This window comes from Schistocerca piceifrons, chromosome 7, assembly GCF_021461385.2.
Source record: "Schistocerca piceifrons isolate TAMUIC-IGC-003096 chromosome 7, iqSchPice1.1, whole genome shotgun sequence".
NCBI classification, from domain to species: Eukaryota; Metazoa; Arthropoda; class Insecta; order Orthoptera; family Acrididae; genus Schistocerca; species Schistocerca piceifrons.
The window spans coordinates 534,902,240-534,926,898 of NC_060144.1; the positions used below are offsets into that span (position 1 = coordinate 534,902,240).

General features: G+C 43.3%; 1 protein-coding gene across 2 annotated transcripts in view; it reads right to left on the reverse strand.

Moving 5' to 3' along the window:
- Positions 1-22,000, reverse strand: part of LOC124804827 — a 56,253-nt gene extending 34,253 nt beyond the window's left edge. Inside the window, exon 1 of one of the 2 annotated variants that reach the window (XM_047265171.1) lies at positions 21,859-22,000. In XM_047265171.1, the coding sequence (XP_047121127.1) occupies positions 21,859-21,899 (41 nt within the window). In that variant the 5' untranslated portion in view covers positions 21,900-22,000. Of the gene's footprint in view, positions 1-528; positions 620-21,858 lie in introns of those variants that run through there. The other variant, XM_047265173.1, reaches the window with a different exon arrangement.
- Positions 22,001-24,659: the final 2,659 nt, after the last annotated feature.

Genomic DNA, 24,659 nt, shown 5'->3' on the forward strand with positions numbered 1-24,659 from the left:
CTATCTACTGTCAGTATGTTTGTCAATGTGGTGACATCCACTAATACAGTGGCAGTGAGAAGAACACCGGTGGAAAGAGGCACAACCACAGCGGTGTGCACAACAAAAACATTGGATTTAATACTGACAAGACAAACTCTGTTTAGATGAGTCCCAGCTCTGCATACACTATTGTCATGGATGTAATGTGGGGTAGCTCTGAGTATAAACATTATCAGATTACATTCACCATTGTCATATGAGCCCAGCACTTAGTGTGATGATATGGGGGCACTACCAAGTTCACAAGTTCTAAGGTAACATATCACTTTAACGAGCAGAGGTGTTGCACAACATTTACCAAACCAACGAATGATGATTGCAACAACAAAAATTTAAGTAATGAGTTAGTATAGCATGCTGTTTGGAAATTTGTTTTCTTTCTGTGTGTGTAAGTTGAATGGACACAGCATATCTGCTAGTCAGGATGACAACAGGAATCTTACTAAGCTTCATAGTACCTGTTGGTTTTGCGTTGTCTGCTTCTACCTTGGAGATATGGTGCAATCCACAGGAGGAGGACGTCTGTGACAATCGTGATGATGTCCCAAATATCTGGAGAGTCTTTGAGATCATTCAGTTAGCTGTCATCCAAGAGAGAATAAAGGTCAATTACTATCATACATAACTGTATTGAGCAAATCTAATGATACTGCTCCTTGGTCATAAAGGAATGTATGACATGTTTGACTGCTGTAATTAATAGATCAATGTATTCATATTAACAAAGAACGTTTCTACATTATTTATTGGAAATTTGAGATTCGTAAGAGATCTGTTCAGCTTCCAGCACAGAAGTTGCAGAAGGAAACAAAGTCTACAGTAACGAAGACTGCACAGTCAGTCCGATCTAGGTACGAATAATTCTATAATGGCAAGCAGAAATTTATACACGGGTATATTACATTACATAAAACATGATATAACACCTCAACACAATCACTTCTAGTTCAAATAGATATTAATACAGACAGCATAATTTGCATTTCTGGCAAGTGGATTAGCCGAGATGAGTCTCCGAAGTCACTGTGACTATCTGTGAACAAGGCAACTTAATATCACATGTCACCATTGCTGTCCTGACCTACCCACCTAGATACAGAGATTGTTCTGCTACTGCTCTGGCCAATGTTTTCCAGAACTTCGACCAACTGAAAACACCTGGCCATTTGCTGAGAGACTGGCATGCCAACAACCAACGGCTGCTATGACTGATGAACTCTGTCATAAGGCTGAAGCAGAATAGAATGCCAGAACGAAATTTTCTCTTTGTGGTGGAGTGTGCACTGATATGAAACTTCCTGACATACTAAATGTGTGTGCTGGACCAAAAGTTGAAGTGTGGACCTTTGCCTTCTTTGGGCCCATACTCTACCGACTGAGGTCGCCAAGCACGACTCATGAACAGCCCTCAAAGTCTTACTTCCATAATTACCTGGTCTCCTACCTTCCAAACTTCACAGAGGCGTATTTGGGTAGCTCAGTCAGTAGAGCACTTGCCACTGAAAAATCAAAGGTCCTCAGTTCATGTCTTGATCCGGTACACAGTTTTAATCTGCCAGGAAGTTTTAGAATAGAACGAATTACCCATACCTATAGTCAAATCTCAGTTCAACCCAATGCTCAGCCTGGTTGGAGCCATTGTTGTGGCTACGGTTGGCAGCTTTGTATACATTTCACATCCTGTATACTCCAAAACCACATACAAACAAAATTGTGTATTCTTCTTACTATACAGCATAGTGAGGTGACAGAAGTCTTGGGATACCTCCTACTATCATGTTGGACTTTCTTCTGCTTGGCGTAGTGCAGAAACTCGATGTGGTATGGACTCAACAAGTCATTGGATGTCCCATGCAGAAATATTGAGCCATGGTGTGTCTATAGCCATCCATAACTGCAAACAGTGTTACTGGTGCAGGATTTTGTGCACAAACTAACCTCTCATTTATGTCCTATAAATGTTTGATGGGATTTATGTCAGGGAATCTGCTGGCCCAATAATTCGTGCAAATTGTCCAGAATATTCTTCAAACCAACAGCAAAGAACTGTGACCTTCCACAATTGTTTGGGAAGTTGAAATCCATGAATGGCTGCAAATGGTCTCCAAGCTGCTGAACATAACCATTTCCTGTCAATGATTGGTACGGTTGGACCACAGAACCTGGTCCATTTCATGTAAACAAAGCCCACATTATCTGAAATCTAAACTCACCTGAACAGGCCATAGTTTCCAAGTCATCTAGTGTCCATGCAATATGGTCACAAGCCAGGAGAATTACTGCAGATGATGTTATGCTGTTAGCAGAGGCACTTGCAGCAGCTGTCTGCTGCCATAGCTCATTAACACAAATTTTCGTTGGACTGTCCTAATGGATACGTTCATCATATGTTCCACATCGATTCTATGGTCATTGCATGCAGTGTTGCTTGTCTGTTAACACTGACAACTCTACACAAATGCCACTTCTCTCAGTCATCAAGTAAAGGTCACTGGCCACCACTTCACTCATGGTGAGAAGTAATGCCTGAAATTTGCTATTTTCGGCACACTTTTGACACTGAAGATCACGGAATATTGAATTCCCTAATGATTTCTTAAATGGAATGTCACAATAGTCTAGCTTCAATTACCACTCCACATTCAGAGATTGTTAATTCCCATTGTGCAGCCACAATCATGCTGGAAACTTTTTCACATGACTCACCTGAGTACAAATTACAGCCCCGCCAATGCACTGCCCTCTCATACCTTGTGTACACGATACTACCACCATCTATATATGTGCACATTGTTATCCCATGACTTGTCACCTCATTGTACATGCACAATAAGTAAGCTTTCATTATTTGCTTTTTCTTCTGTGTGTTGATGTCAAGCACTGCCTTAATCAAACAGACTTTCCATAGGGTGAGTACCGATACTGAAAATATGTGGAATAAAAAGAAATTTTTTGTTTTTTGTTTTGAGAAATCTTAAAGACATACAGGACAATAAGGGGGCAGGGAATAACGGGACATTAGGAAAGCATATGGAAATAGTCTTTTGGTGACACAGGAAGAAATAATGCGAGTTCAGTACAGAATAACAACAATATGAAAAATGATAGATTGCTACTCATCAAATAGGAGGAGGCATTGAGTTGCAGACAGACACAATGAAAAAACTGCTTATCTTTTAGCAAAAATTTCTTTGTAGTTTTACTGAAAGTTTAGCAGTTTTACATTTTGTGTGTGTGTGTGTGTGTGTGTGTGTGTGTGTGTGTGTGAGAGAGAGAGAGAGAGAGAGAGAGAGAGAGAGAGAGAGAGAGAGAGAGAGAGAGAGAGACTCAATGTCTCCTATATGTGGTAGGCAGCCTTCTATCTTCTTCGTATTACTTCAATGCAATGTCTCCTACATGTGGTGGGCAGCCTTCTCTCTTCTTCATATTACTGAGAGACTGAATATGTTTCTTTCCTATTTGGGCAGGTTACTTCCAGTCTCATTGTTTTGGCAGGATTATAGACATATTGCACTACCCCACCTTTGCAATACAGCCAGTCATAACCTATAATTAAAACACGGCACACCTGAATTTTCAGACTGTGGTTTCTATATATGCATTCTCATTGCTCTAACAAGAAAACTGTGGGCTAAGCGTGACCAAGTCTGAGATGAAGGTAATAATCATTTACAATTGTTACAAAAACATTAGTCTGATGAGAAATGAACGTCAAACTTAAGATGAACAGTGAAATTTAAAACCACAGCACTAAAATTGAAAATGTTACAGGTTCAGAATGTAGTTTTATATTCTTGTGCAAAAGTAACAGGCTGCCAGTAAAAACCAGAGAGGAGATTTGAAATCTCTAGCTTTTCAAAAATTAAATACAAGAGTATCTTATCGCTTACTGAGTATTAAGGTTCAACAGTCCAAGTTTCAGTACATGCCTAACAAGATTTCAACTTTTCAGTATACAGACAGCCAGTATCGCTATATGAAATCAATAGAGACACCCTGATGTGAGAAATAATGAAGGGTAAAGAGTTTTCTAAGACACAGCCATTAGTTGACTTGGTGGCTTTCTGGCTACAAATCCAAAGGTCTGGGGTTCAGCACTACAGTGGCCCTAATACTTTTCTGTAAATTACCAAGTGATGATCAGTTCATGTGAAAAATTACAAGCTGTGTAATGATTCTGAGTCGACGTTAAACGGTAGGTCCCTCCTATAATTGGTTGGTAAATCAGTTCTAAGCTCAAACAAAGGACCCTGCTACTAAACTACTGTAGTGTCCAAACCAACCTTCAGTTTGAGGACATCTTTACATACATAATACCATTACTTATAGCACATTACAAAATAATCTAGAAGCAATTCCCATAACTAACAATGTGACAGTTGTAATTTGTGGTTAGTATGTTTCACAGAAGTTGCCTGCAATGACTCTTTTGCTCGCTAATACACAACTTGACTCACTCCATATACCTAAATACTCATTTGCAGGATGCAATTTATTGAACATGGTGTGTAACTGAATATGGTGTCACAAATGCTGGATAAAATGAAGATTGCACTTTTATTTTTCAACCATTATGAGGCTGACACACAAACAGAAAGACAGGGTGAAGTATGTGCACTTTCATAATGTACATTTTACAGGACTGTGGGTTTTAGAAATTATCTACAGATTCAAGGAGAATAATTCTGAAAAATACAAACAGTTGATATGCCAATGCTTCCACTATATGTTTGTTTCATTAGCATTTCAAAGATTTTATATAAATTATGAAAAGAATAGATTGCTACTCGCCACTTAGAGGAGACATTGAGTCGCAGACAGGCACAACAAAAAGACTGCTAGACACACAAGCTTTACGCAAAATGGCCTCCTCCTGAGATACAAAACACTCACACTCACACGCAATACTTATACTACTTCTATATATTGTATTCCATGAGAAACAAAGTAAAGAAATAATGTGTCGAGTAATTTTTAAAAAATAATTTTCTCATTAATAAGTTTATAATCAAACATTGCATTTATGCATGAAATTACAAAGGAGAACAGTGCTTAAAAAGTAATATTGGAAGGTCATTAACATACAACATGAACAGAAAGGGTCTTGACACACTTGTCTGGGGCACACCTTAAGTTACTTCCACATCTGACAATGACTCCATCCAAGATAAACTACTGTGTCCTTACTATCAACAAGTCTTCAATCCAGTCACAAATTTCACTCAATAACACATATGATCGAACTTTTGATGATAAGCAAAGGTATTGTACTGAGTCAAATGCTTTTCGGAAATCAAGAAATAATGCGTCCACCTGACTGCCTTGTTATATAGCTTCCCGTATGTCATGTGAGAAAAGTGCTAGTTGGGTTTCACATTATCATGTTTTCAGAATCCATGCTTCCAACCTAATATTTTGGGTAGGAAAAATATATGGTGTATCTGATGAGGTTGCAATCCTAAAAGTAGAATCCTATCACGTCAAAGCATTGACCCATCAAACCTTCCAATGCTTAAAACACCTCAAAAAAATTTCTTCTATTATGATCTACCGCTATCCATCATCATGTTCCACTTTGTCTACTCTCCTTTCAAAATGGGTTTTTTCAAAGGCATCTTCATTTAAAAAAACAGCAATAAGTCACAATACGTGATGTCTGGAGAGGAAGACTGGCAAACAACTGAAATTTAATTTTCGGACAAACAGTTCAGTTGTGATCAGATGGGCATCATAGTGATGCAACTTGTCTTCCACTGACCTGGGCTCTTGCCCTGAAATACCTCACAAAGACTGTAGAGAATTACTTGACTATTAGCTTGTTACTTCTTAACCTTTTAGTGCCTTTCCATTTAGTAGCTGTTATAGGTAACACCCACTGACTTACAGTTAGTTCCCCCAATGCTCAGTACCAAATAAGGCAGCAAGAATCCTCCAGTGAACTATCAGCTGCCACGTTTTCAGCTTCCTCCCAGGTCATGTCCATGCACTGATGATCCTTTGCAGAAGTTTATTTCTTTGTGTTACAAGATCTTGCTGTATCCATCTGTTTATTTCAACAGAAATGTTGATTTGGGGTTGTTCCATCTTTCATGCAGAGAACATGCCCCACAAGCTTCAGCCTTCTTTCAGCAATGACTTTGTGCAGGTTGGATACACCACTTCTCAGCACTTCTTCATTTGAAATGTGGTGGTGATAACTGACCTTCAGAACTTTCCTGAAGAATTGTTGGTATAAAACGTTGAGCTTGTGTATCAATTTTACTGATATTTTCCACATCTAACATGCATATATGGCCATCGGAAGGATGATAATAGTACGACCAAAGCTTTGTGGACACACCCTTTGAATATATGTTGGAAGATTGTAGAAGCTCTCCCAATTATGCTGCCGTTGTCCACGTCTATGTCCCCATTATTACAGATAAGGTTGTTGGGGTCAACAGAAGCGTCTGATCCCACGCGCCGGTTTTGACCGGTGACGTAAGGGTGTTGTGTTGTGGTGTGTGATGTCATGACAGCACGGAGTTTGGTTTGTGAGTGTGGCGTGTTTGTAGATGTCGTCGTGTTGTGGTTTGTTGTGCCCCCTGGTGGTATGTTCAGGGTTTTCGTTTGTTTGGTGTTTTGGGCCTAGTTTGCTGTTGCTCAGTGTCGAGTATTGTTCGAGTGTGTTTGAAGTGGAATTCGTTTCAGTGGTTAACGATTCTGTGGTTTTGTGTGAAGGTTAATATAGTGGTGATCGCTGTATGCCATGTGGTATTTTTATTAAATTTAATCGGCTGTTGTTTTTTGATCAGGAATGGATATGACAGATAAGATTAATAGTTCCCGTTTGAGGGCTATGACGGAGAACACCTCTTTAGAGCTCATTAAGTTTCTGCAGCTTTTTGGCTTAATTGCCAAGGTGGTCAAATGCAGTGTTTGCCGTGAAGAAATGAAGTTGGCTAAAGTTCCGGCCTCTCAGACCAGGGTCGGTTATATGTGGCGCTGTCGGAAAGACAACATTTGGCGTTCTATATGGTGCGGTACCTGGTTCGAGCAGTCTAGGTTGGGCATGCACGAGATTGCACCGGTTACTTATTACTTTTGTTATAGATCCCCACACAGTTTTTGCACGCATGAGACTGGTGTGAGTGAGAGGAGTAGTCTTGATTGGTATTCTTTTTGTTGTGAAGTGTGTTCAGAGTTTATTAAGTACAGGGGTAAGCTGGGGGGGGGGGGGGGGGGCATGGGGTTGTTGTGGAGGTGGACGAGTCGCAGTTTAGGAAAAGAAAGTATGGGAGGGGTAAGTCTGTGGCTGGTCTCTGGGTGTGGGGGGCTGTTGTTCCGGGGCGTGGTTGTTCCGAATGTGTTTTTAGGGTTGTGGAAGGGAGGTCTAAGGCCAAATTAGTGGGGTTAATTGAGGAATATATAGAACTGGGGTCCACAGTAGTTTCTGATGCTTTTTCTTCGTATAGGGGGTTGGGTGAGAGGGGCTTTCATCATTTAGTAGTGAACCATAGCTTAGAGTTCAAGAATTATGAGACGGGGACTTGTACCAGTACAATAGAGGGGATGTGGAGGGTGGTTAAGTCAGTTCTTGGGAGGGGGAAGATGCGCTCTTCTAACCTTCAGTCTCATTTAGATGAGTACTGTTGGCGGAAGAGTATCCCTGAGGGCTATTGTGTTGTTCGGGTTTTCTTAAGGGCTGTGAGTAAAATGTATAGGCCGAAAGTAGTTGGTTAGGGTGGTCTTGGTAGGTAGGTAGGTGGGTGGGTGGGTGGGTGGGTGGGTGGGTGGGTGGGTGGCTGGGCTGGCTGCAGCTCAGGGTGGGGTGGGTGGTTTATTTTGTGTTAGAGTGTTTGTGACCGGGGGGGGGGGGGGGGGGAGGGGGGAGTGTAATTGTTCGTGTTTTAGTTGTGGAGGATCTATTTTGTTGAAGTTTTTGTTGAGTTGTAGTGTGTGATTGAGATTTTTTTATGTTGCATTTGGTTTTTCTTTGTGAGTTTTTTATTTTGGGGTGAGGGAGGAGGTTGGGTTGGTTGGTTGGGGGGGGGGGGGGTGAGGTGTGGGTGGGTCGGGTTTTTCTTTTGGTTGAGTATTTTTTCGTTTGTGTGTGTGTGTGTGTGATATATATATATATATATATATATATATATATATATATATATATATATATATATATATTTTGTGGTGGCCAATCTAGTTTGCGGCGCCGGAACATTTTTGTGGTAAGTTTTTACTGTTTTGTTTTCGGTGTATGTGTTGTGTGTTGTGGTCTAGGGAAGTGTTTCATTGAAATGTGTGGCTGTGAAGGTTGGTATTGGTATTGGGAGATGTTTTTCAGTTACATAGGTAAAGAGACCTTCCCCATGAACCATGGACCTTGCTGTTGGTGGGGAGGCTTCCGTGCCTCAGCGATACAGATGGCCGTACCGTTGGTGCAACCACAACGGAGGGGTATCTGTTGAGAGGCCAGACAAACGTGTGGTTCCTGAAGAGGAACAGCAGCCGTCTCAGTAGTTGCAGGGGCAACAGTCTGGATGATTGACTGATCTGGCCTTGCAACATTAACCAAAACGGCCATGCTGTGCTGGTGCTGCGAATGGCTGAAAGTAAGGGGAAACTACGGCCGCAAGTTTTCCCGAGGGCATGCAGCTTTACTGTATGGATAAATGATGATGGCGTCCTCTTGGGTAAACTATTCCGCAGGTAAAATAGTACCCCATTCGGATCTCCGGGCGGGGACTACTCAGGAGGACGTCGTTATCAGGAAAAAGAAAACTGGCGTTCTACGGATTGGAGCGTGGAATGTCTGATCCCTTAATCGGGCAGGTAGGTTAGAAAATTTAAAAAGGGAAATGGATAGGTTAAAGTTAGATATAGTGGGAATTAGTGAAGTTCGGTGGCAGGATGAACAAGACTTTTGGTCAGGTGAATACAGGAGGAGGAGGAGGAGGAGGAGGAGGAGATTAGTATTTAACGTCCTGTCCACAACGAGGTCATTAGAGACGGAGCGCAAGCTCGGATGAGGGATGGATGGGGGAGGAAATCGGCCGTGCCCTTTCAAAGGAACCATCCCGGCATTTGCCTGAAGCGATTTAGGGAAATCACGGAAAACCGAAATCAGGATGGTCGGAGACGGGATTGAACCGTAGTCCTCTCGAATGCGAGTCCAGTGTGCTAAGCACTGCGCCACCTCGCTCGTTTTAGGTGAAACAGGGTTATAAACACAAAATAAAATAGGGGTAGAGCAGGAGTAGGTTTAATAATGAATAAAAAAATTGGAGTGCGGGTAAGCTACTACAAACAGCACAGTGAACGCATTATTGTGGCCAAGATAGACACAAAGCCCACGCGTACCACAGTAGTACAAGTTTATATGCCAACTAGCTCTGCAGATGATGAAGAAATTGAAGAAATGTATGATGAGATAAAAGAAATTATTCAGGTAGTGAAGGGAGACGACAATTTAATAGTCATGGGTGACTGGAATTCGAGAGTAGGAAAAGGGAGAGAAGGAAACATAGGAGGTGAATACGGCTTGGGGCTAAGAAATGAAAGAGGAAGCCGCCTGGTAGAGTTTTGCACAGAGCGTAACTTAATCATAGCTAACACTTGGTTCAAGAATCATAAAAGAAGGTTGTATACATGGAAGAGGCCTGGAGATACTGACAGGTTTAAGATAGAGTATATAATGGTAAGACAGAGATTTAGGAACCAGGTTTTAAATTGTAAGACATTTCCAGGCGCAGATGTGGACTCTTGCCACAATCTATTGGTTATGAACTGTAGATTAAAATTGAAGAAACTGCAAAAAGGTGGGAATTTAAGGAGATGGGACCTGGATAAACAGAAAGAACCAGAGGTTGTCCAGAGTTTCAGGGAGAGCATAAGGGAACAATTGACAGGAATGGGGGAAAGAAATACAGTAGAAGAAGAATGTGTAGCTCTGAGGGATGAAGTAGTGAAGGCAGCAGAGGATCAAGTAGGTAAAAAGACGAGGGTTAGTAGAACTCCTTGGGTAACAGAAGAAATATTGAATTTAATTGACGAAAGGAGAAAATATAAAAATGCAGTACATGAGGCAGGCAAAAAGGAATACAGACGTCTCAAAAATGAGATCAACAGGAAGTGCATAATGGCTAAGCAGGGATGGCTAGAGGACAAATGTAAGGATGTAGAGGCTTATCTCACTAGGGGTAAGATAGATACTGCCTACAGGAAAATCAAAGAGACCTTTGGAGAAAAGAGAATCACTTCTATGAATATCAAGAGCTCAGATGGAAACCCAGTTCTAAGCAAAGAAGGGAAAGCAGAAAGGTGGAAGGAGTATACAGAGGGTCTATACAAGGGCAATGTACTTGAGGACAATATTATGGAAATGGAAGAGGATGTAGATGAAGATGAAATTTGTTAACATCGAGTATAGATTTAAGTGTCAGGAAGTCGTTTCTGAAAGTATTTGTATCGAGTGTAGCCATGTATGGAAGTGAAACATGGACGATAAATAGTTTGGACAAGAAGAGAATAGAAGCTTTCGAAATGTGGTGCTACAGAAGAATGCTGAAGATTAGATGGGTAGATTACATAAATAATGAGGAGGTATTGAATAGAACTGGGGAGAAGAGGAGTATGTGGCACAACTTCACAAAAAGAAGGGACCGGTTAGTAGGAGATGTTCTGAGGCATCAAGGGATCACAAATTTAGCATTGGGGGCAGCGTGGAGGGTAAAAATTTTAGAGGGAGACCAAGAGATGAATACACTAAGCAGAGTCACAAGGATGTGGGTTGCAGTAAGTACTGGGAGATGAAGAAGCTTGCACAGGATAGGGTAGCATGGAGTCTCAGGACTGAAGACCACAACAACAACAAGGTAAAGAGAAGTGTTTGATCCTAACTTATGGGATTGGGAGCTGCTGTTGAGCTATATAGGTCGAGGGAAGTGTTCGATCCCAATTTATGGGATCGGGAGCTGTTGTAGAGCTATATAGGTCAAGGGATGGTTGGTTGGTTGTTTGAGGTTAAAGGGACCAAACAGCAAGGTCATCAGTCCCTTGTTTCAAATAGACTCCATTCTGCTAACGGGACATCTCAGTATAGTCAGAAAAATAAAACGGATAAAGGGGAAACGTAAAAGGGCAGTCACGATGTCATTAGTAAAAACAAATGAGGGAAGTTGGCAAGAGAACGAACCCAACACTATGCTGAAACAGCATAGGCAAGACCACCTGTGACTTAAAAGGTACAACTGCTATAATGCAGAAAGTACGTATGGGAACAGAAAAACTAACCAAGCCTTAAAAAGAAGGGGTAAAAACAGAGTAAAAGGGAAAGAAAAGAGGATTCCGGTCAGGGAGGTGAATCGGGAATCTCTGAACACTGCCTACAGTGGGAGACACCCAAACACTCACCGCCCTGCCCCAACACCAGAGGGAGATTAAAAACTTTAAAACTGAGAATAAAAACCACTCTCCCGGAGGAAACCTAGAACCAGAGAGACCATCCGGGAATCGTCAGCCAACATCAAAGGTAAAGTGTGGGGGAGTCTGTACTTAGCACGCAGAGCCAAAAGAAGGGGGCATTCAACCAAAATGTGGGCCACTGACTGGAAGGCTCCACAACCACATAGCGGGGGTGGCTCATCACGCAAAAGGAAACCATGGGTCAGCCTGGTATGGCCAATGCGGAGACGACACAGTGTGGTCGAGTCCTTGCGGGAGAGGCTAAAGGAAGAACGCCATGGGCCTTTATTCACCTTAATGGCACGAAGTTTATTAGACAGTGGAGTAGCCTCCCAAGAATTGGCCCATGACTGTGCAAAGTGGGATTTGATGTGAAGCCGTAAATCCGCTGCAGGAGGGGTTACGGAAAACGGGGGGTAAGTAACTGCTCCCCCAGCCAAACGATCAGCGAGCTCATTACCCGGGATACCCACATGGCCCGGGACCCATAAGAAGTCAATGGAACAAGCAGCACGGTGAAGATCAGCGAGATGGTCATGGATGGCAGAGACCAAGGGATGGCGCGAAAAACACCGGTCAATAGCAAGAAGGCCACTCATCGAGTCCGTACATAACAAAACGCGGTTGTGTTGGGTTTGTTTAATAAAGGTAAGGGCCCGGGAAATTGCCATCAATTCCGCAGTAAACACCCCACATGTGGGTGGCAGCAGATGATTTTCCGTTCCAACAGAGGACGTGAAGGCATACCCAACATGATCAGCAGATTTAGAGCCATCAGTGTAAAAAATAACAGCATCCCGAAACTCCCATAAAATTTGGCGGAAAAAGGTACGGAACACCACCGGGGGGATGGAATCTTTCGGTCCGCGGCGGAGATCCATCCGAAGTCGAGGCCGAGGAACTAACCAAGGAGGGGTGGAGGGGAGGGAGCGAGGAAGACAGGACAAAGAAGGAAGCCGAAAATCACGGGTAAGAGACGCAAGGCGCAGCCCAACCGGTAAACCCGCCCGAGGGCGGGAGTCAGGCGGGCGACGTCCATGGTCTGGGAATAGGATAGAATAGGAAGGATGAGCGGGAGAAGAACGGATAGTAAGGGCATAAGACACCAGAAGCTGGGACCGCCGAACAGAAAGGGGGGGGATCCCAGCTTCAACCAGGAGACTATCAACAGGGCTAGTAGGGAAGGCACCGGTGGCCAAACGGATACCACGATGGTGGACTGGATCCAGCACGTGCAGCGTGGAAGGAGCAGCTGAACCATAAACTTGACAACCATAGTCCAAACGTGACAGAACTAGAGCACGATAAAGACGGAGGAGGAGGGAACGGTCCGCACCCCAGGAGGAGTGGGCAAGGAAGCGAAGGACATTGAGTTTACGGAAACATCCTACCTTCAGGAGTCTGATATGGGGCAGCCAAGTGAGCTTGTTGTCGAAAAGAAGACCTAGGAAACGAAACTGTGGAACCACAGGCAATCTTTGTGCAGCGAGATAGAGCTCTGGATCAGGGTGGACCGTAGTACGGCGACAGAAGTGGACCACCCGCGATTTTAAAGGAGAGAATTGAAACCCGTGGGAGAGGGTCCATGCAGAGGCACGCCGTATAGCCACCTGGAGCTGCCGTTCTGCAGATGGCATCGAGGAGGAACTAACCCAAATGCAGAAATCATCCACATACAGGGCAGGGGCGACCAAGGGACCGACAGAGGCCACAAGTCCATCGATAGCAATGAGGAAAAGAAGGACACTCAAGACAGAACCCTGTGGGATGCCCGTCTCCTGGGTCCGTGGAGAACTAAAAGCAGTACCAACTCGAACTCTGAATGACCGATGGATCAGGAACTGGCGGATAAAAATCGGGAGTGGGCCTCGAAGACCCCACTGATGAAGGGTTAGTAAGATGTGATGGCGCCAGGCCGTGTCATAGGCCTTGCGAAGGTCAAAAAACACTGCAACCAAATGGCGGCGCTGGGAAAAAGCCTGCCGAACTGCGGATTCCAAGCGAAGCAAATGATCGATTGGAGATCGTCCCTCTCGAAAGCCACACTGGTAAGGGGACAATAGATCCCGAGATTCGAGGACCCAAGTGAGCCGACGGGCTACCAGCCGTTCAAGTAACTTACAACCAACATTGGTCAAACTAATTGGCCGATAGCTGTCAACAGATAGGGGGTTCTGACCAGGCTTAAGGACAGGAACCACAATGCTATCCCTCCACTGAGAAGGGAAGTCACCCTGGAGCCAGATACGGTTAAACACCCGAAGAAGATGGTGCCGTTGTGGAGCACTGAGATGTTGAAGCAGCTGGTTATGAATGGAATCTGGGCCAGGAGCCGTATCATGAGAAGCAGATAGAGCAGAAAGAAATTCCCATTCAGTGAAAGGTTCGTTGTAAGATTCTGACTCACAAGTGGTGAAACATAAGGTGACAGCTTCAGCCTGCTGTTTTTGATGAAGGAAAGCAGCTGGATAGGAGGCCGACGCTGATGCCACTGCAAAATGGGTCGCAAGATGTTCTGCAAGAACTAATGGGTCCGTACAAATGCCATCTGGGAGGTGAAGGCCTGGGAGGGTGGACTGCCGATGGCAACCTTGGAGAGAGCGAAGTGTAGCCCATACCCGTGACAGAGGGACAGTGGAACCAAGGGAAGAAACGAATCGTTCCCAACATATCCGCTTGCTCTGTTTGATTAAATAACGGGCTTTAGCGCGAAGGCGCTTAAAGGTAGAAAGGCTGGCTACAGATGGGTGCCTCTTAAAGTGTTGCAAAGCTCGACGGCGATCACGGATGGCAATGGCAATGGCCGTACTCCACCACGGGACTTGCCGACGACGAAATTGTCCAGATGAGCGCGGGACAGCAAGGTTAGCAGCGCGAACAATCGCGTCAGACACGTCACGTAGGACGTCATCAATACAACCCGACAAAGAGGGAGAAAACTCGACCTGTGCAGTATATAGAGGCCAATCGGCGCGGTGGAAAGACCAACGAGGTAACCTCTCCATCGGGGAGCGGGAATGGAGCGTGATAATCAACGGGAAATGGTCACTATCACAAAGGTCGTCGTGTGGCGACCAGTGTAATGAAGGGAGGAGAGAGGGAGAAGAAAGAGAAAGATCAATGGCAGAAAAGGTACCATGACCAGCACTGAAATGAGTAGGGGAGCCATCATTAAGAAGGCACAGGTCGTGGTCTGCAATAAATTGGTCGATAAGAAGACCTCGTCTAGATGGAAAGGCACTGCCCCACAAAGGATGATGAGCATTAAAATCCCCAAGGAGGAGGAAGGGAGGAGGAAGTTGCTGAAGAAGGGTGGTTAAGGCAGCAGGTGTAAGAGTCCTGTCAGGAGGGAGATAAAGATTGCATACTGTGACTGCAGAGTCTAAGTGGACCCTAACAGCAACTGCTTCCAATGTAGTTTGGAGAGGAATCCACGTGCTAGCAATGTCTGTACGGACCAACGTACAAACGCCACCAGAAGCCCGCAAGGGTCCGACCCGATTTCGACAGAAAACACGGAACCCACGGAGGGTCGGTGAGTGAGCATCAGTAAAATGAGATTCCTGGAGAACCACACAAGCTGCTGAGTAGGACGAAAGAAGGGATTTCAATTCCAGAAGGTGACGATAGTAGCCATTACAATTCCATTGGAGAACCACAGAACGATGGTTTAAATGAGGGCTGAACACGCTAAATCCAGTCATACCGCCGGGTCCCCACCCGTCACCGACAAGGAGGGGGCGACATCCATAAACGACAGGTCAGAATCCGGTTGTGAAGCCGGGGAAGGGACCTCCGGTGACACCAGAGGCTCTTTGTCCCGGGACTTATGTTTCTTCTTCTTTTCAGGCTGAGTTCGAGGAGGGCTGTGTGGCATAATGGAGCCAGCTGCAGCAAGATCAGGAACAGAAAGTGACCGGGCGACCTGGGGGCCGATAGACCGCGGCTCTCGCGGTCGCCGCGCTGCAGCAGACCTTTGACCTGGAAGGTGCCGGGAAGGGGCATCCCGGGAGAGGCGCCCTTGACCGGCAGACGCCGAAGGAGTGGGACACTTCTCCGGCTGGGGAGGGGGAGCAGCGCCCAGGGGAGAAGGTGTGGGAGCCGCAGGGGAGGGGGGAAGGAGAGGGGTACGGGATGGGGGTAAGGAAGGGGGAGGAAGGGATGAAGATGTAACCAAGGCGTAACTAGATGTCATGGACACAGGGTGCAATCGTGCATATTTCTTACGGGCCTCTGTGTAGCTTAAACGATCAAGAGACTTATACTCCTGTATCTTTTTTTCTTTCTTATAGACTGGGCAATCTGCTGAACGTGGAGAATGACTACCATGACAATTTACACATACAGGAGGGGGAACACAGGGACTCCCCTCATGGAGTGGACGTCCACAGTCACCACAGAGAGGGTCCTGGGTACAGCGAGAAGACATGTGGCCAAAACGCAAGCACTTAAAACACCGCATAGGAGGTGGGATGTACGGCTTCACATCACAGCGATAGACCATAATCTTAACTTTCTCAGGAAGGGTATCCCCTTCAAAGGCCAGGATAAAGGCACCAGTATCAATACGATTATCTTTAGGACCCTTCTGAACACGCCGAACAAAGTGAACACCCCGCCGTCCGAGATTGTCCCGAAGTTCCTCATCAGTTTGAAGGATGAGGTCTCTGTGAAAAATCACACCTTGTACCATATTTAGAGACTGGTGAGGGGTAATGGACACGGGAATTGTGCCAAGATGGGTACAGGCACGAAGGGCCGCAGATTGGGCAGCCGAAGCAGTTTTTATCAGTAACGAACCCGACCGCATCTTGCTCAGGGAGTCCACTTCGCCGAACTTGTCTTCAATGTGTTCCACAAAGAATAAAGGTTTGACACTGGTGAAAGTATCTCCATCAGTCCTGGTGCAAACTAGATAACGGGGGAAAGGTTTTGCCCCTAGATGACGGGCCTGACCCTCCTCCCAGGGGGTAGCCACAGAAGGGAAGGCCGAAGGGGTAAGAGAAGCAGCACTTGAATCAGTACCACGCAGAGAGACGGCCGCAGAAGAGCGGCCAGAGGTTTGGACCCTTATGCGTTTCATCTGCATAGCGTCCGCCCTGATACCACCCACTCCGATCAGGGGCTCTCCTCACGGGCGCCACCCAGCCACAGCAAGGGCCGTCTGGCACGGCGGCCATTGCCGGGAGTTCCGATGCTCCAGGATGACGAGCAACCACTCCAAGGCATGCATGAGGAGGTCACAGCTCAGGTATCAGAAGTGTGATCCCTGTGTGTTCAGGGGGCTCAACCAAAAGGGTACATAGCGACCCCACCACACGGGCTGGCTACCGTGCTGGCTATGCACCCTAGCATCAGACAACGAAGTAGAAGAAAGGTGGAATATACTAGGAGGGCACACGTCGGAGACACTAGGTAAGGTGCTCTTCCCCAAATGGCTCACACTACGGAAGAGAAATTTTGGAATGGAGGTCAAACCCCAGAGGGGGACCAAGGAATGCCAAAAGGAGGAGATGATTACGCAACAAAGCCAGAGTGTAAAACCAACAGAACCAGGAGGATAGCGGGGGCCAACATAAGCAAGGACACCAATAGAGGGGGAGGAGAGGGCGAGGGGAAAGGGGTATGGAGGGGAAAGGAGGGGAAGGGAAAGGAAATGCAGCCCGGGAGAGAAAGAAGGCTGCAATGGCTCGGGGCCCCGTGCTCGCCACGCACGTATCCACGAAAGAGGTGTGGACCCCCTGGGGGGTAGGTCAAGGGAAGTATCCGATTCCAGATGATATTGTGTTTAGTGGTATTTGGGGAGTTTTGTGATGTCGATTTTTTCGTCGTTTTGCGTGGTTTTGTATGGGGGTGAGTGTCTAAATTTGTTTATATTTAGTTTGACCCCAACCAAAAACCCCCAATTTCCCGCATTTGTACCATTAGTGTCACTAGGCTTCTTGTGGAACAGGTGTGTGTTTGTTTTTCGATGTATTTTCGTCTTCATAATGTGTATGTAACGACTTTATATGCGCCATATTGGAACTGTCGTTTATGGTCGTTTCCGCCAGATTGGTGACGTCATGGGTCAAAGCAGACAGGTGGGATCGGACGCTTCCGTATTTCCGGTTGTTGAGACATAGAAATTGGTCACCATCTTGTAGTCCTTTTTGTTCCACTGTAATCTGGGTAGACACATTTCCGCTTTATGTACATTGTGTTTCTCTCGTCATTTATTTTTAGCACTACAGAACTGACCTGACACAAAATATCATTTTAATTTTCTATGTCACATGGCACATGTGTTTTCAGTAATTGGGAAGAATGCTTCCAACACATTGTCCATGGTGTTTTCACATTGTATCCACACACCTACTACCCATCTCTGGTTGCAATGTTGTTGAATCAGAATCCCTCTTGAAGATTTTAGTATTTGCAGCAGGCGTGACAACGCCGCTACTCCACACGGTCGTTACAGGTACTACAAACACAAACTTCGTAACAACTGGGTAACAGAATCCCGTGAGTGGAACAAATTACTCATGCGAATTGAACTATAGGAAGCACAACTTTTGAACCCACGTAGATAAGCACCTGACAATGTATTCAAGCACACAGTTGGTTTGCACAGCCAATGACTGAGCACATGACAACTCTTGGCACGAGGACAAAGCTATGACTAAGACTGAACTCAGTGGCCAGAGACAGTGGTCACTTGTGTGTTAGATGCGCTTGCATGAATGCACGTGTGTTTGCTAGATTAGATGGAGGCCTTTTGGCTGCAAGTTCACATGTGCAGCAGTCTTTTTGTCGCACGTCTGCCATTCGACATCTCTTTTATATGGTGAGTAGCAATCTATCCTTCCCATAGTATTGTCGAATTTTTGAGGAGTTTGAAAGGGACTAAACGTTGAGGTCATCACCTCCCATTAATTTCTTTAATAATCTAGGCCAAAAACTTTCTGGAAGAAGGAAAGTAGAGACTGCCAATTTACTCTTTATCCTTGTGGCGTCACCTGAGCCAGGGAGCCAGGTGAAAAGCAGGAGGAGGAAAATAAACATCAAAAAGTAAGGAACTGCAATGAAATAGGAGAGGTAGGCGATCTGAAGCAGCCAGAGTCACAACTGCTCCACCTCCCCTCCTCCTCTCATGCACCTAGTTTGTAGCTGAATGTCAACTTCCTCATCTGATAACAGCCCTTTATTCATTGCAGAATAGTGGCAGAATGCTCGAATCACAGAATGGGGAAAAATAAGATGAGACCATGGTGACAAAAACTCTCTCTAAAGTTTAAAAACCATGTCCAGAGCTTGGGCATCACCTACCGTGACCAGAATTGTGAAGCACCAGTGTTCATCACAGGGCAGTGAAGTTGGGAGCACTAGCATAATGTGGGGCACCAACAAGCGGCTTCACAATGGCAATAGGATGGGTCCCCTTGCCTGAGAATATGACAATGAGCCAACTAGACATAGCTATAATGTAATCAACATAGAATAGTAAATATCCTTTGAGAAGTGTGAAGGGAAGATGATCATGTGATCGTCAACCTCCAAAATGGTTTCCTTTTATGTTGCTCATTCTGGAACAGCCAGCCATAAGATGGACAATGCATTATTTTATGCCAACTGATTTGGTAATGACTACATCTACACAGTATACCTTTCCATGGATGAATGCCTCTTCAATGAAAGAGGAATCCATCAACAAAGAGCCTCCATGTCAGCGTGATTCAATAAATACCTGGAGCCTATCTATTCCCCTTACACATAAGAACAACTATCATCTTAATAATCCTGTATTGTTGGGGCCAAACAGATTAACTAGCCTAGATCTGTCAGTTTCAAAACATCGTTTGCTAAGGCACTTCAAGTTCAGTGGCTTTGGGCTTCTAACCGGACTACTTAAGACTTGACAATCAAGAGGGAGTTTATAAAATTTATAACTTTTTTTCCTTCATTCAATTCACTGCGTGAAATGCCTTGGAGTCCTGTTGGAAAACAAGTTAAACTGGAGACAACATATTAATAAACAAATCTAAATGGTCAGTTCTGCATGTTTTGTTAGGAGCATCTCTCATTGTGGTGGTTTGTTTCACATGTTTTCACTCCTCATTGCCTTCTGGAATTATCTTCTGGAGTGTGTACCTAAAGAAATGAACTGTTTAATAAACAGAAGTGACCAGTAAGAATAGTATGTTAAGTAGAAAACTGCTCATCTTGCAGATGACTTTTTAAAAACCTAAATTCTTGCATCCCAATATATTTACAATGTTGCTGACAAAAATAAATTGAAGCTGAACTGCTACCCTGCTTGTAAACTGTTGTGATCAGTGCTTTTTTCAGCTACTGGGCACAGTTTTCCATTCAGTGGTTAAGTGTGAATGGCACTAATTTATTGTAACAGTATTGTGAAAAGGTTAGTTACAACTCACCATGTAGTGGAGATGTTGAGTTACAGATAGGCACAACAAAAAGACTGTCCCAAAATGAGCTTCTGGCCAACAAGGACTTTGTCTCTGACAGCTGAAGCCAGACTACTGGCTTCAGCTGTGAGGGACTGTGGTTGTGTTCATGTGTCTTTTTTTTTGACAAAGGCTTTGTTGGCCAAAAGCTTGGTTTCTTTTTGTTGTGCCTATCTGTGACTTGGAACCTCTGCTGTATAGTGATTAAGAACTATCCTTTTCACAATATCATTACATTTCAACCTGGATTTTTCCACTGTTTGCACTAATTTATTGTTTATATGTCATACTGATTTTTCTATTATTTGCATATCTTCTGTTAATGTACACTATGTGCCACTCCAGCATCCACAAAGTTGGTTCTTGATGGGATCTACACAATGTAGTAAATAACTGAACGAATACTTAATTCGTTTTTGTAGCTGCATTGCCCCAAAGGATAACTGTTTAGGGTAAAAGTGGCTGAAACTATGAAAATAAGCCAGCACTCTGTCTTCAAGTGAACAGTCAGAAATTAGGTAGGTACAAAAACAGTGATCTGAGATTTGTTATTTAATCTGTTTTGACTCATTTTGCTATCTAGCTAAATGCGAAGGAATTTCACACACAGGGTTTAACTTACTGTATGATCCTAAGGTATGTTTCTGGCACCAGCAAGTCATTTTAAGGTTCTTGGGATGTGATTCGTCTAATGCAACTAAATAAAAGACTCTTTTTTTATTGTACTATAAGTGGTTTACGTATTATTTGTGAAGCGTCTTCTGTGGAATTTTGAGTTGTTATTTGTTTGTATATGCCACCGGGAGATGTTCTTGGGCAGTTTGCATATCAAGGATATCTGAATTTCGGCATTTAATGAACTCATTTCGACTTAGCAACTCGTGTTCGTTCTACATCGTGTTTTGGTCGTAAGTTTGGCAGAAATCCAAAATTAAACTGGCTAGAATTGCACGTTAATAGCGTACATAGCACTGTACAAAAACGGCAAGTGAACTGACGTTTAGCTGTGGTGCATTTCAACAGACAGTTCGCATATTTTGCTGAGATTTCTGACTGGAGCAAATAGAGTTCGAAGTATTAAGTGACACCTAACAAGTCGCTACAGTCTACACACACAAAACAATTTTTCCACGCAAAATTAAAATTTTTGATAAAATAAGTGAATTTTATTGACAGTTGAAACAAATCGGATGCAACGTTTTCAAGCTGATGATCACTGAAATCAGAAACTAAGGGCTGAAGCTGTAATGTGATTAATATCATTGTCCCCCACGTCCTTGAATATGTAAAATTTTAGATCAAATATGATCACCAAAACATTACCAGTATAAAACGAGTTTAGAATAACCTACCAGTGTTGTGCATAATTATAATACTCAAATAATGCAGTGGAGTTACTAAAAGCATTTTACTTTCTGTGGGGTTTTAAAATTGCAATTTTGTTTTTGTCACCATGTTTCATTTGAGTATCTGTCATTCCACACGTGAACACCGCTGGTTCTCGTTTAGTATCGCTTCTTTGCATTCAAATATACACCGCATGCACAAATTCTGAAGTTTTCGAGGAATCCTAATAAAACTGGTTTAATTTACACATGAGACTGCAAATAATGTGTCGTGACACAGTCTTTAATGTAGGGCGCTTTCCGCAGTTATATTTACATATTACCAAATATCCGTATATTCATACTGTGGTCCAATACGAAGTTTTTGGTTCGAACGCGTTAATAGGCATACATGTCCAAAAATCCTTCACTTGTTCCCAAACTAAAAACCGGAGCTATTTACCCAACAGTACACTTAAAAGGCGTTAGCTCATTCCCTCTTGAGTGCAATTACATATCACGAGCCCCTCTTACAAAACACGTATAACCCAACAAAATACACAATCACAAGCCAACGCTATGCAACTATGTGTCAAACTTACGAAGCAGCTGTAATATCCAAATTCGCGCCGACTGCAAACATATGACTTCCGATCAGTCATTCGAAATCTACATCTTTGTTTCCGACCAGTGAGCTTATTGAGGTCACTGTTTCCGACGCACAGCACTGTTTCCAACACTGTTGAACGTGCCATACAGATGATCCGCTCAAATGTTTTGTACACTCAGGTGTGACAACAGGTATGACGTGTTACAGTTGGACTTTGTTTTGATAGGGATATTACGACTTCTCAGATTGTACAATTAACAGAAGCCACAAATAAGAACAAAGAAACCTCTACTACAACGAGATATCTTAAAGTCAATTCACTCTGGTCGTCACGTCACGTCAATGCATTTCAACTGGCGGCATTCACACAGGCCGTCAATGGACCGTCACCTCACGCCAGGTCCCATCAAATTTTCTGGGGAAGAAAATTTTGGCGGCGTTGTCGTCTGGTAACATAGAAAGTTAACCTATTTTCGCCTCGGTCACTAATGAAATAGCAGTGGATTTTGTGCTTTTAGGTCTTCTTTAACTTTATTTTTCACTATAACTGTGGTTTGTTTTCGTGGCAAATTCCAAATGTTGTACGACGACTTGGATATTTTTCCACTGAGTGTTCTTCCACTAGCAAGGTCAGATATCTGAAAATGAAAAAAATATTAAGGTTTTGTAATAGCAGAACAGGCCTGACGCCCACTCTGTACATAAAAAAGAAAATGAGTTGACTAAGTAATTTTCAGTAAATAACATTTTAAGTGAAAGAGTCAGTTCTAATAAAGAAGAAAAATACAGTTGTTTATTACAGTTATGCAAGGGAAAAACAATGACTGAGATAAACAAATCTATTCATTCCCTTATAAATGTTGTTTGATGTTTTTTATGTCCTCATTTTCGCTAGTAAATAAATGGTGATGTTTTAAAATGTTGTTTCAGTTCACAGCACTTTACCAAACAAAACTGATGAAGATACACCGTGGAGCTTGCTTTGGCCATTAATAAACTTTATTGTTGTTAGAAGAACATCTTATTTTTGGATCTATGAAACTAAAACTACATCTAATGTAGTTCCTCAATTTCACACAGACATACATTACTAGACTAGCGACTTTTTCTGAACCCTGACATTTGATGAGGTAAGATGACGATGTCAGGAAGTTTGTGTTCATTTATTTTCATTTAGGTGACAAGTTCCATCGGACCGAGCGAGGTGGCGCAGTGGTTAGCACACTGGACTCGCATTCGAGAGGACTACGGTTCAATCCCGTCTCCAACCATCCTGATTTAGGTTTTCCGTGATTTCCCTAAATCGCTTCAGGCAAATGCCGGGATGGTTCCTTTGAAAGGGCACGGCCGATTTCCTTCCCCATCCTTCCCTCACCCGAGCTTGCGCTCCGTCTCTAATGACCTCGTTGTCGATGGGACGTTAAACACTAATATCCTCCAGTTCCATCGGACCAAACTGAGGAGCAAATCTCCAAGGTCATGGAAGTGCCAGTACATGAAATTACAACATAGGGGTAATAAAAGATAAAAATAAAATGTTTATGAACTCGAAAAAAAGTCAAGCCATAAGTTTAAGTAAACGCAATCAGCAATACAACGAGAATCAGCTTCATTTTTCAAGGAACTCTTCAACAGAATAGAAGGAGTGACCCATGAGAAAACTCTTGAGTCCAGATTTGAAAGAGCGTGGACTACTGCTAAGATTTTTGAATTCTAGTGGTAGCTAATTGAAAGTGGATGCAGCAGTATACTGCATACCTTTCTACACAAGAGTTAAGGTAGTCCACCCCAAAGGCAGGTTTGATTTCTGCTGAGTATTAACTGAGTAAAAGCTGCTTGTTCTTGGGAATAAGCTAATATTATTAACAAGAAATGACAATAAGGAATATATATATTGAGAGGCCAATGTCAAAATACCTGGACTCGTGAACAGGGGTCGACAAGAGGTTCATGAACTTACATCACTTATTGCCTAAACCGCCCAATTTCTGAGCCAAAAATATCCTTTTAGAATGGGAAGAGTTACCCAAAAATATAATATCATACGACATAAGCGAATGAAAATAAGCAAAGCAGACTAATTTCCGTGTCAAACGATCACTCACTTCAGATACCGTTCGAATACCATAGTATAAATGACAGCATTAAGTCTTTGAACAAGATTCTGAATGTGGGCTTTCCACAAAAGTTTACTGTCTATCTGAACACCTAGAAATTTGAACTGTTCGGTTTCGCTAATCATATGCCCACTCTGTGAAATTAAAAAGTCAGGTGTGGTCCTAACATATATATATATATATATATATATATATATATATATATATATATATATATATATATATGTCTAAAGCGTATTATAGCTTTTGTAAGAACACTCAAATGAATAAAAACACTTAATATCAACGACAAATAGCATGTTGTATTTACAGCAGCAATTTCATAACGAGCATATTATTCGAAGAGAAGCCGAAATTGATCAAAACTGGTCAAAAGCACATCAGCAAGCTACGTCTGTTAATACCAGATTATTAAACCCCCTAAAATATGCATGAACTACTTAAATACTACCGGTATTTCAGATAAAGGAAACTGTAATCTAATTATTCAGGCTCACATACAGTACAAAAGCAGAAATAGGTAAGATGTTTCTAGGTATGCTTGCATTGAGACATGTTCCTTTTCTTGTATCTTCTGTCTGCTATACAAAAAATTACAGCTAAATACGATGGATGTATTGACCATTATGTCAAAACTCTAATGGTAGCATAGTTACATCAGTTTATTCCCATTTCT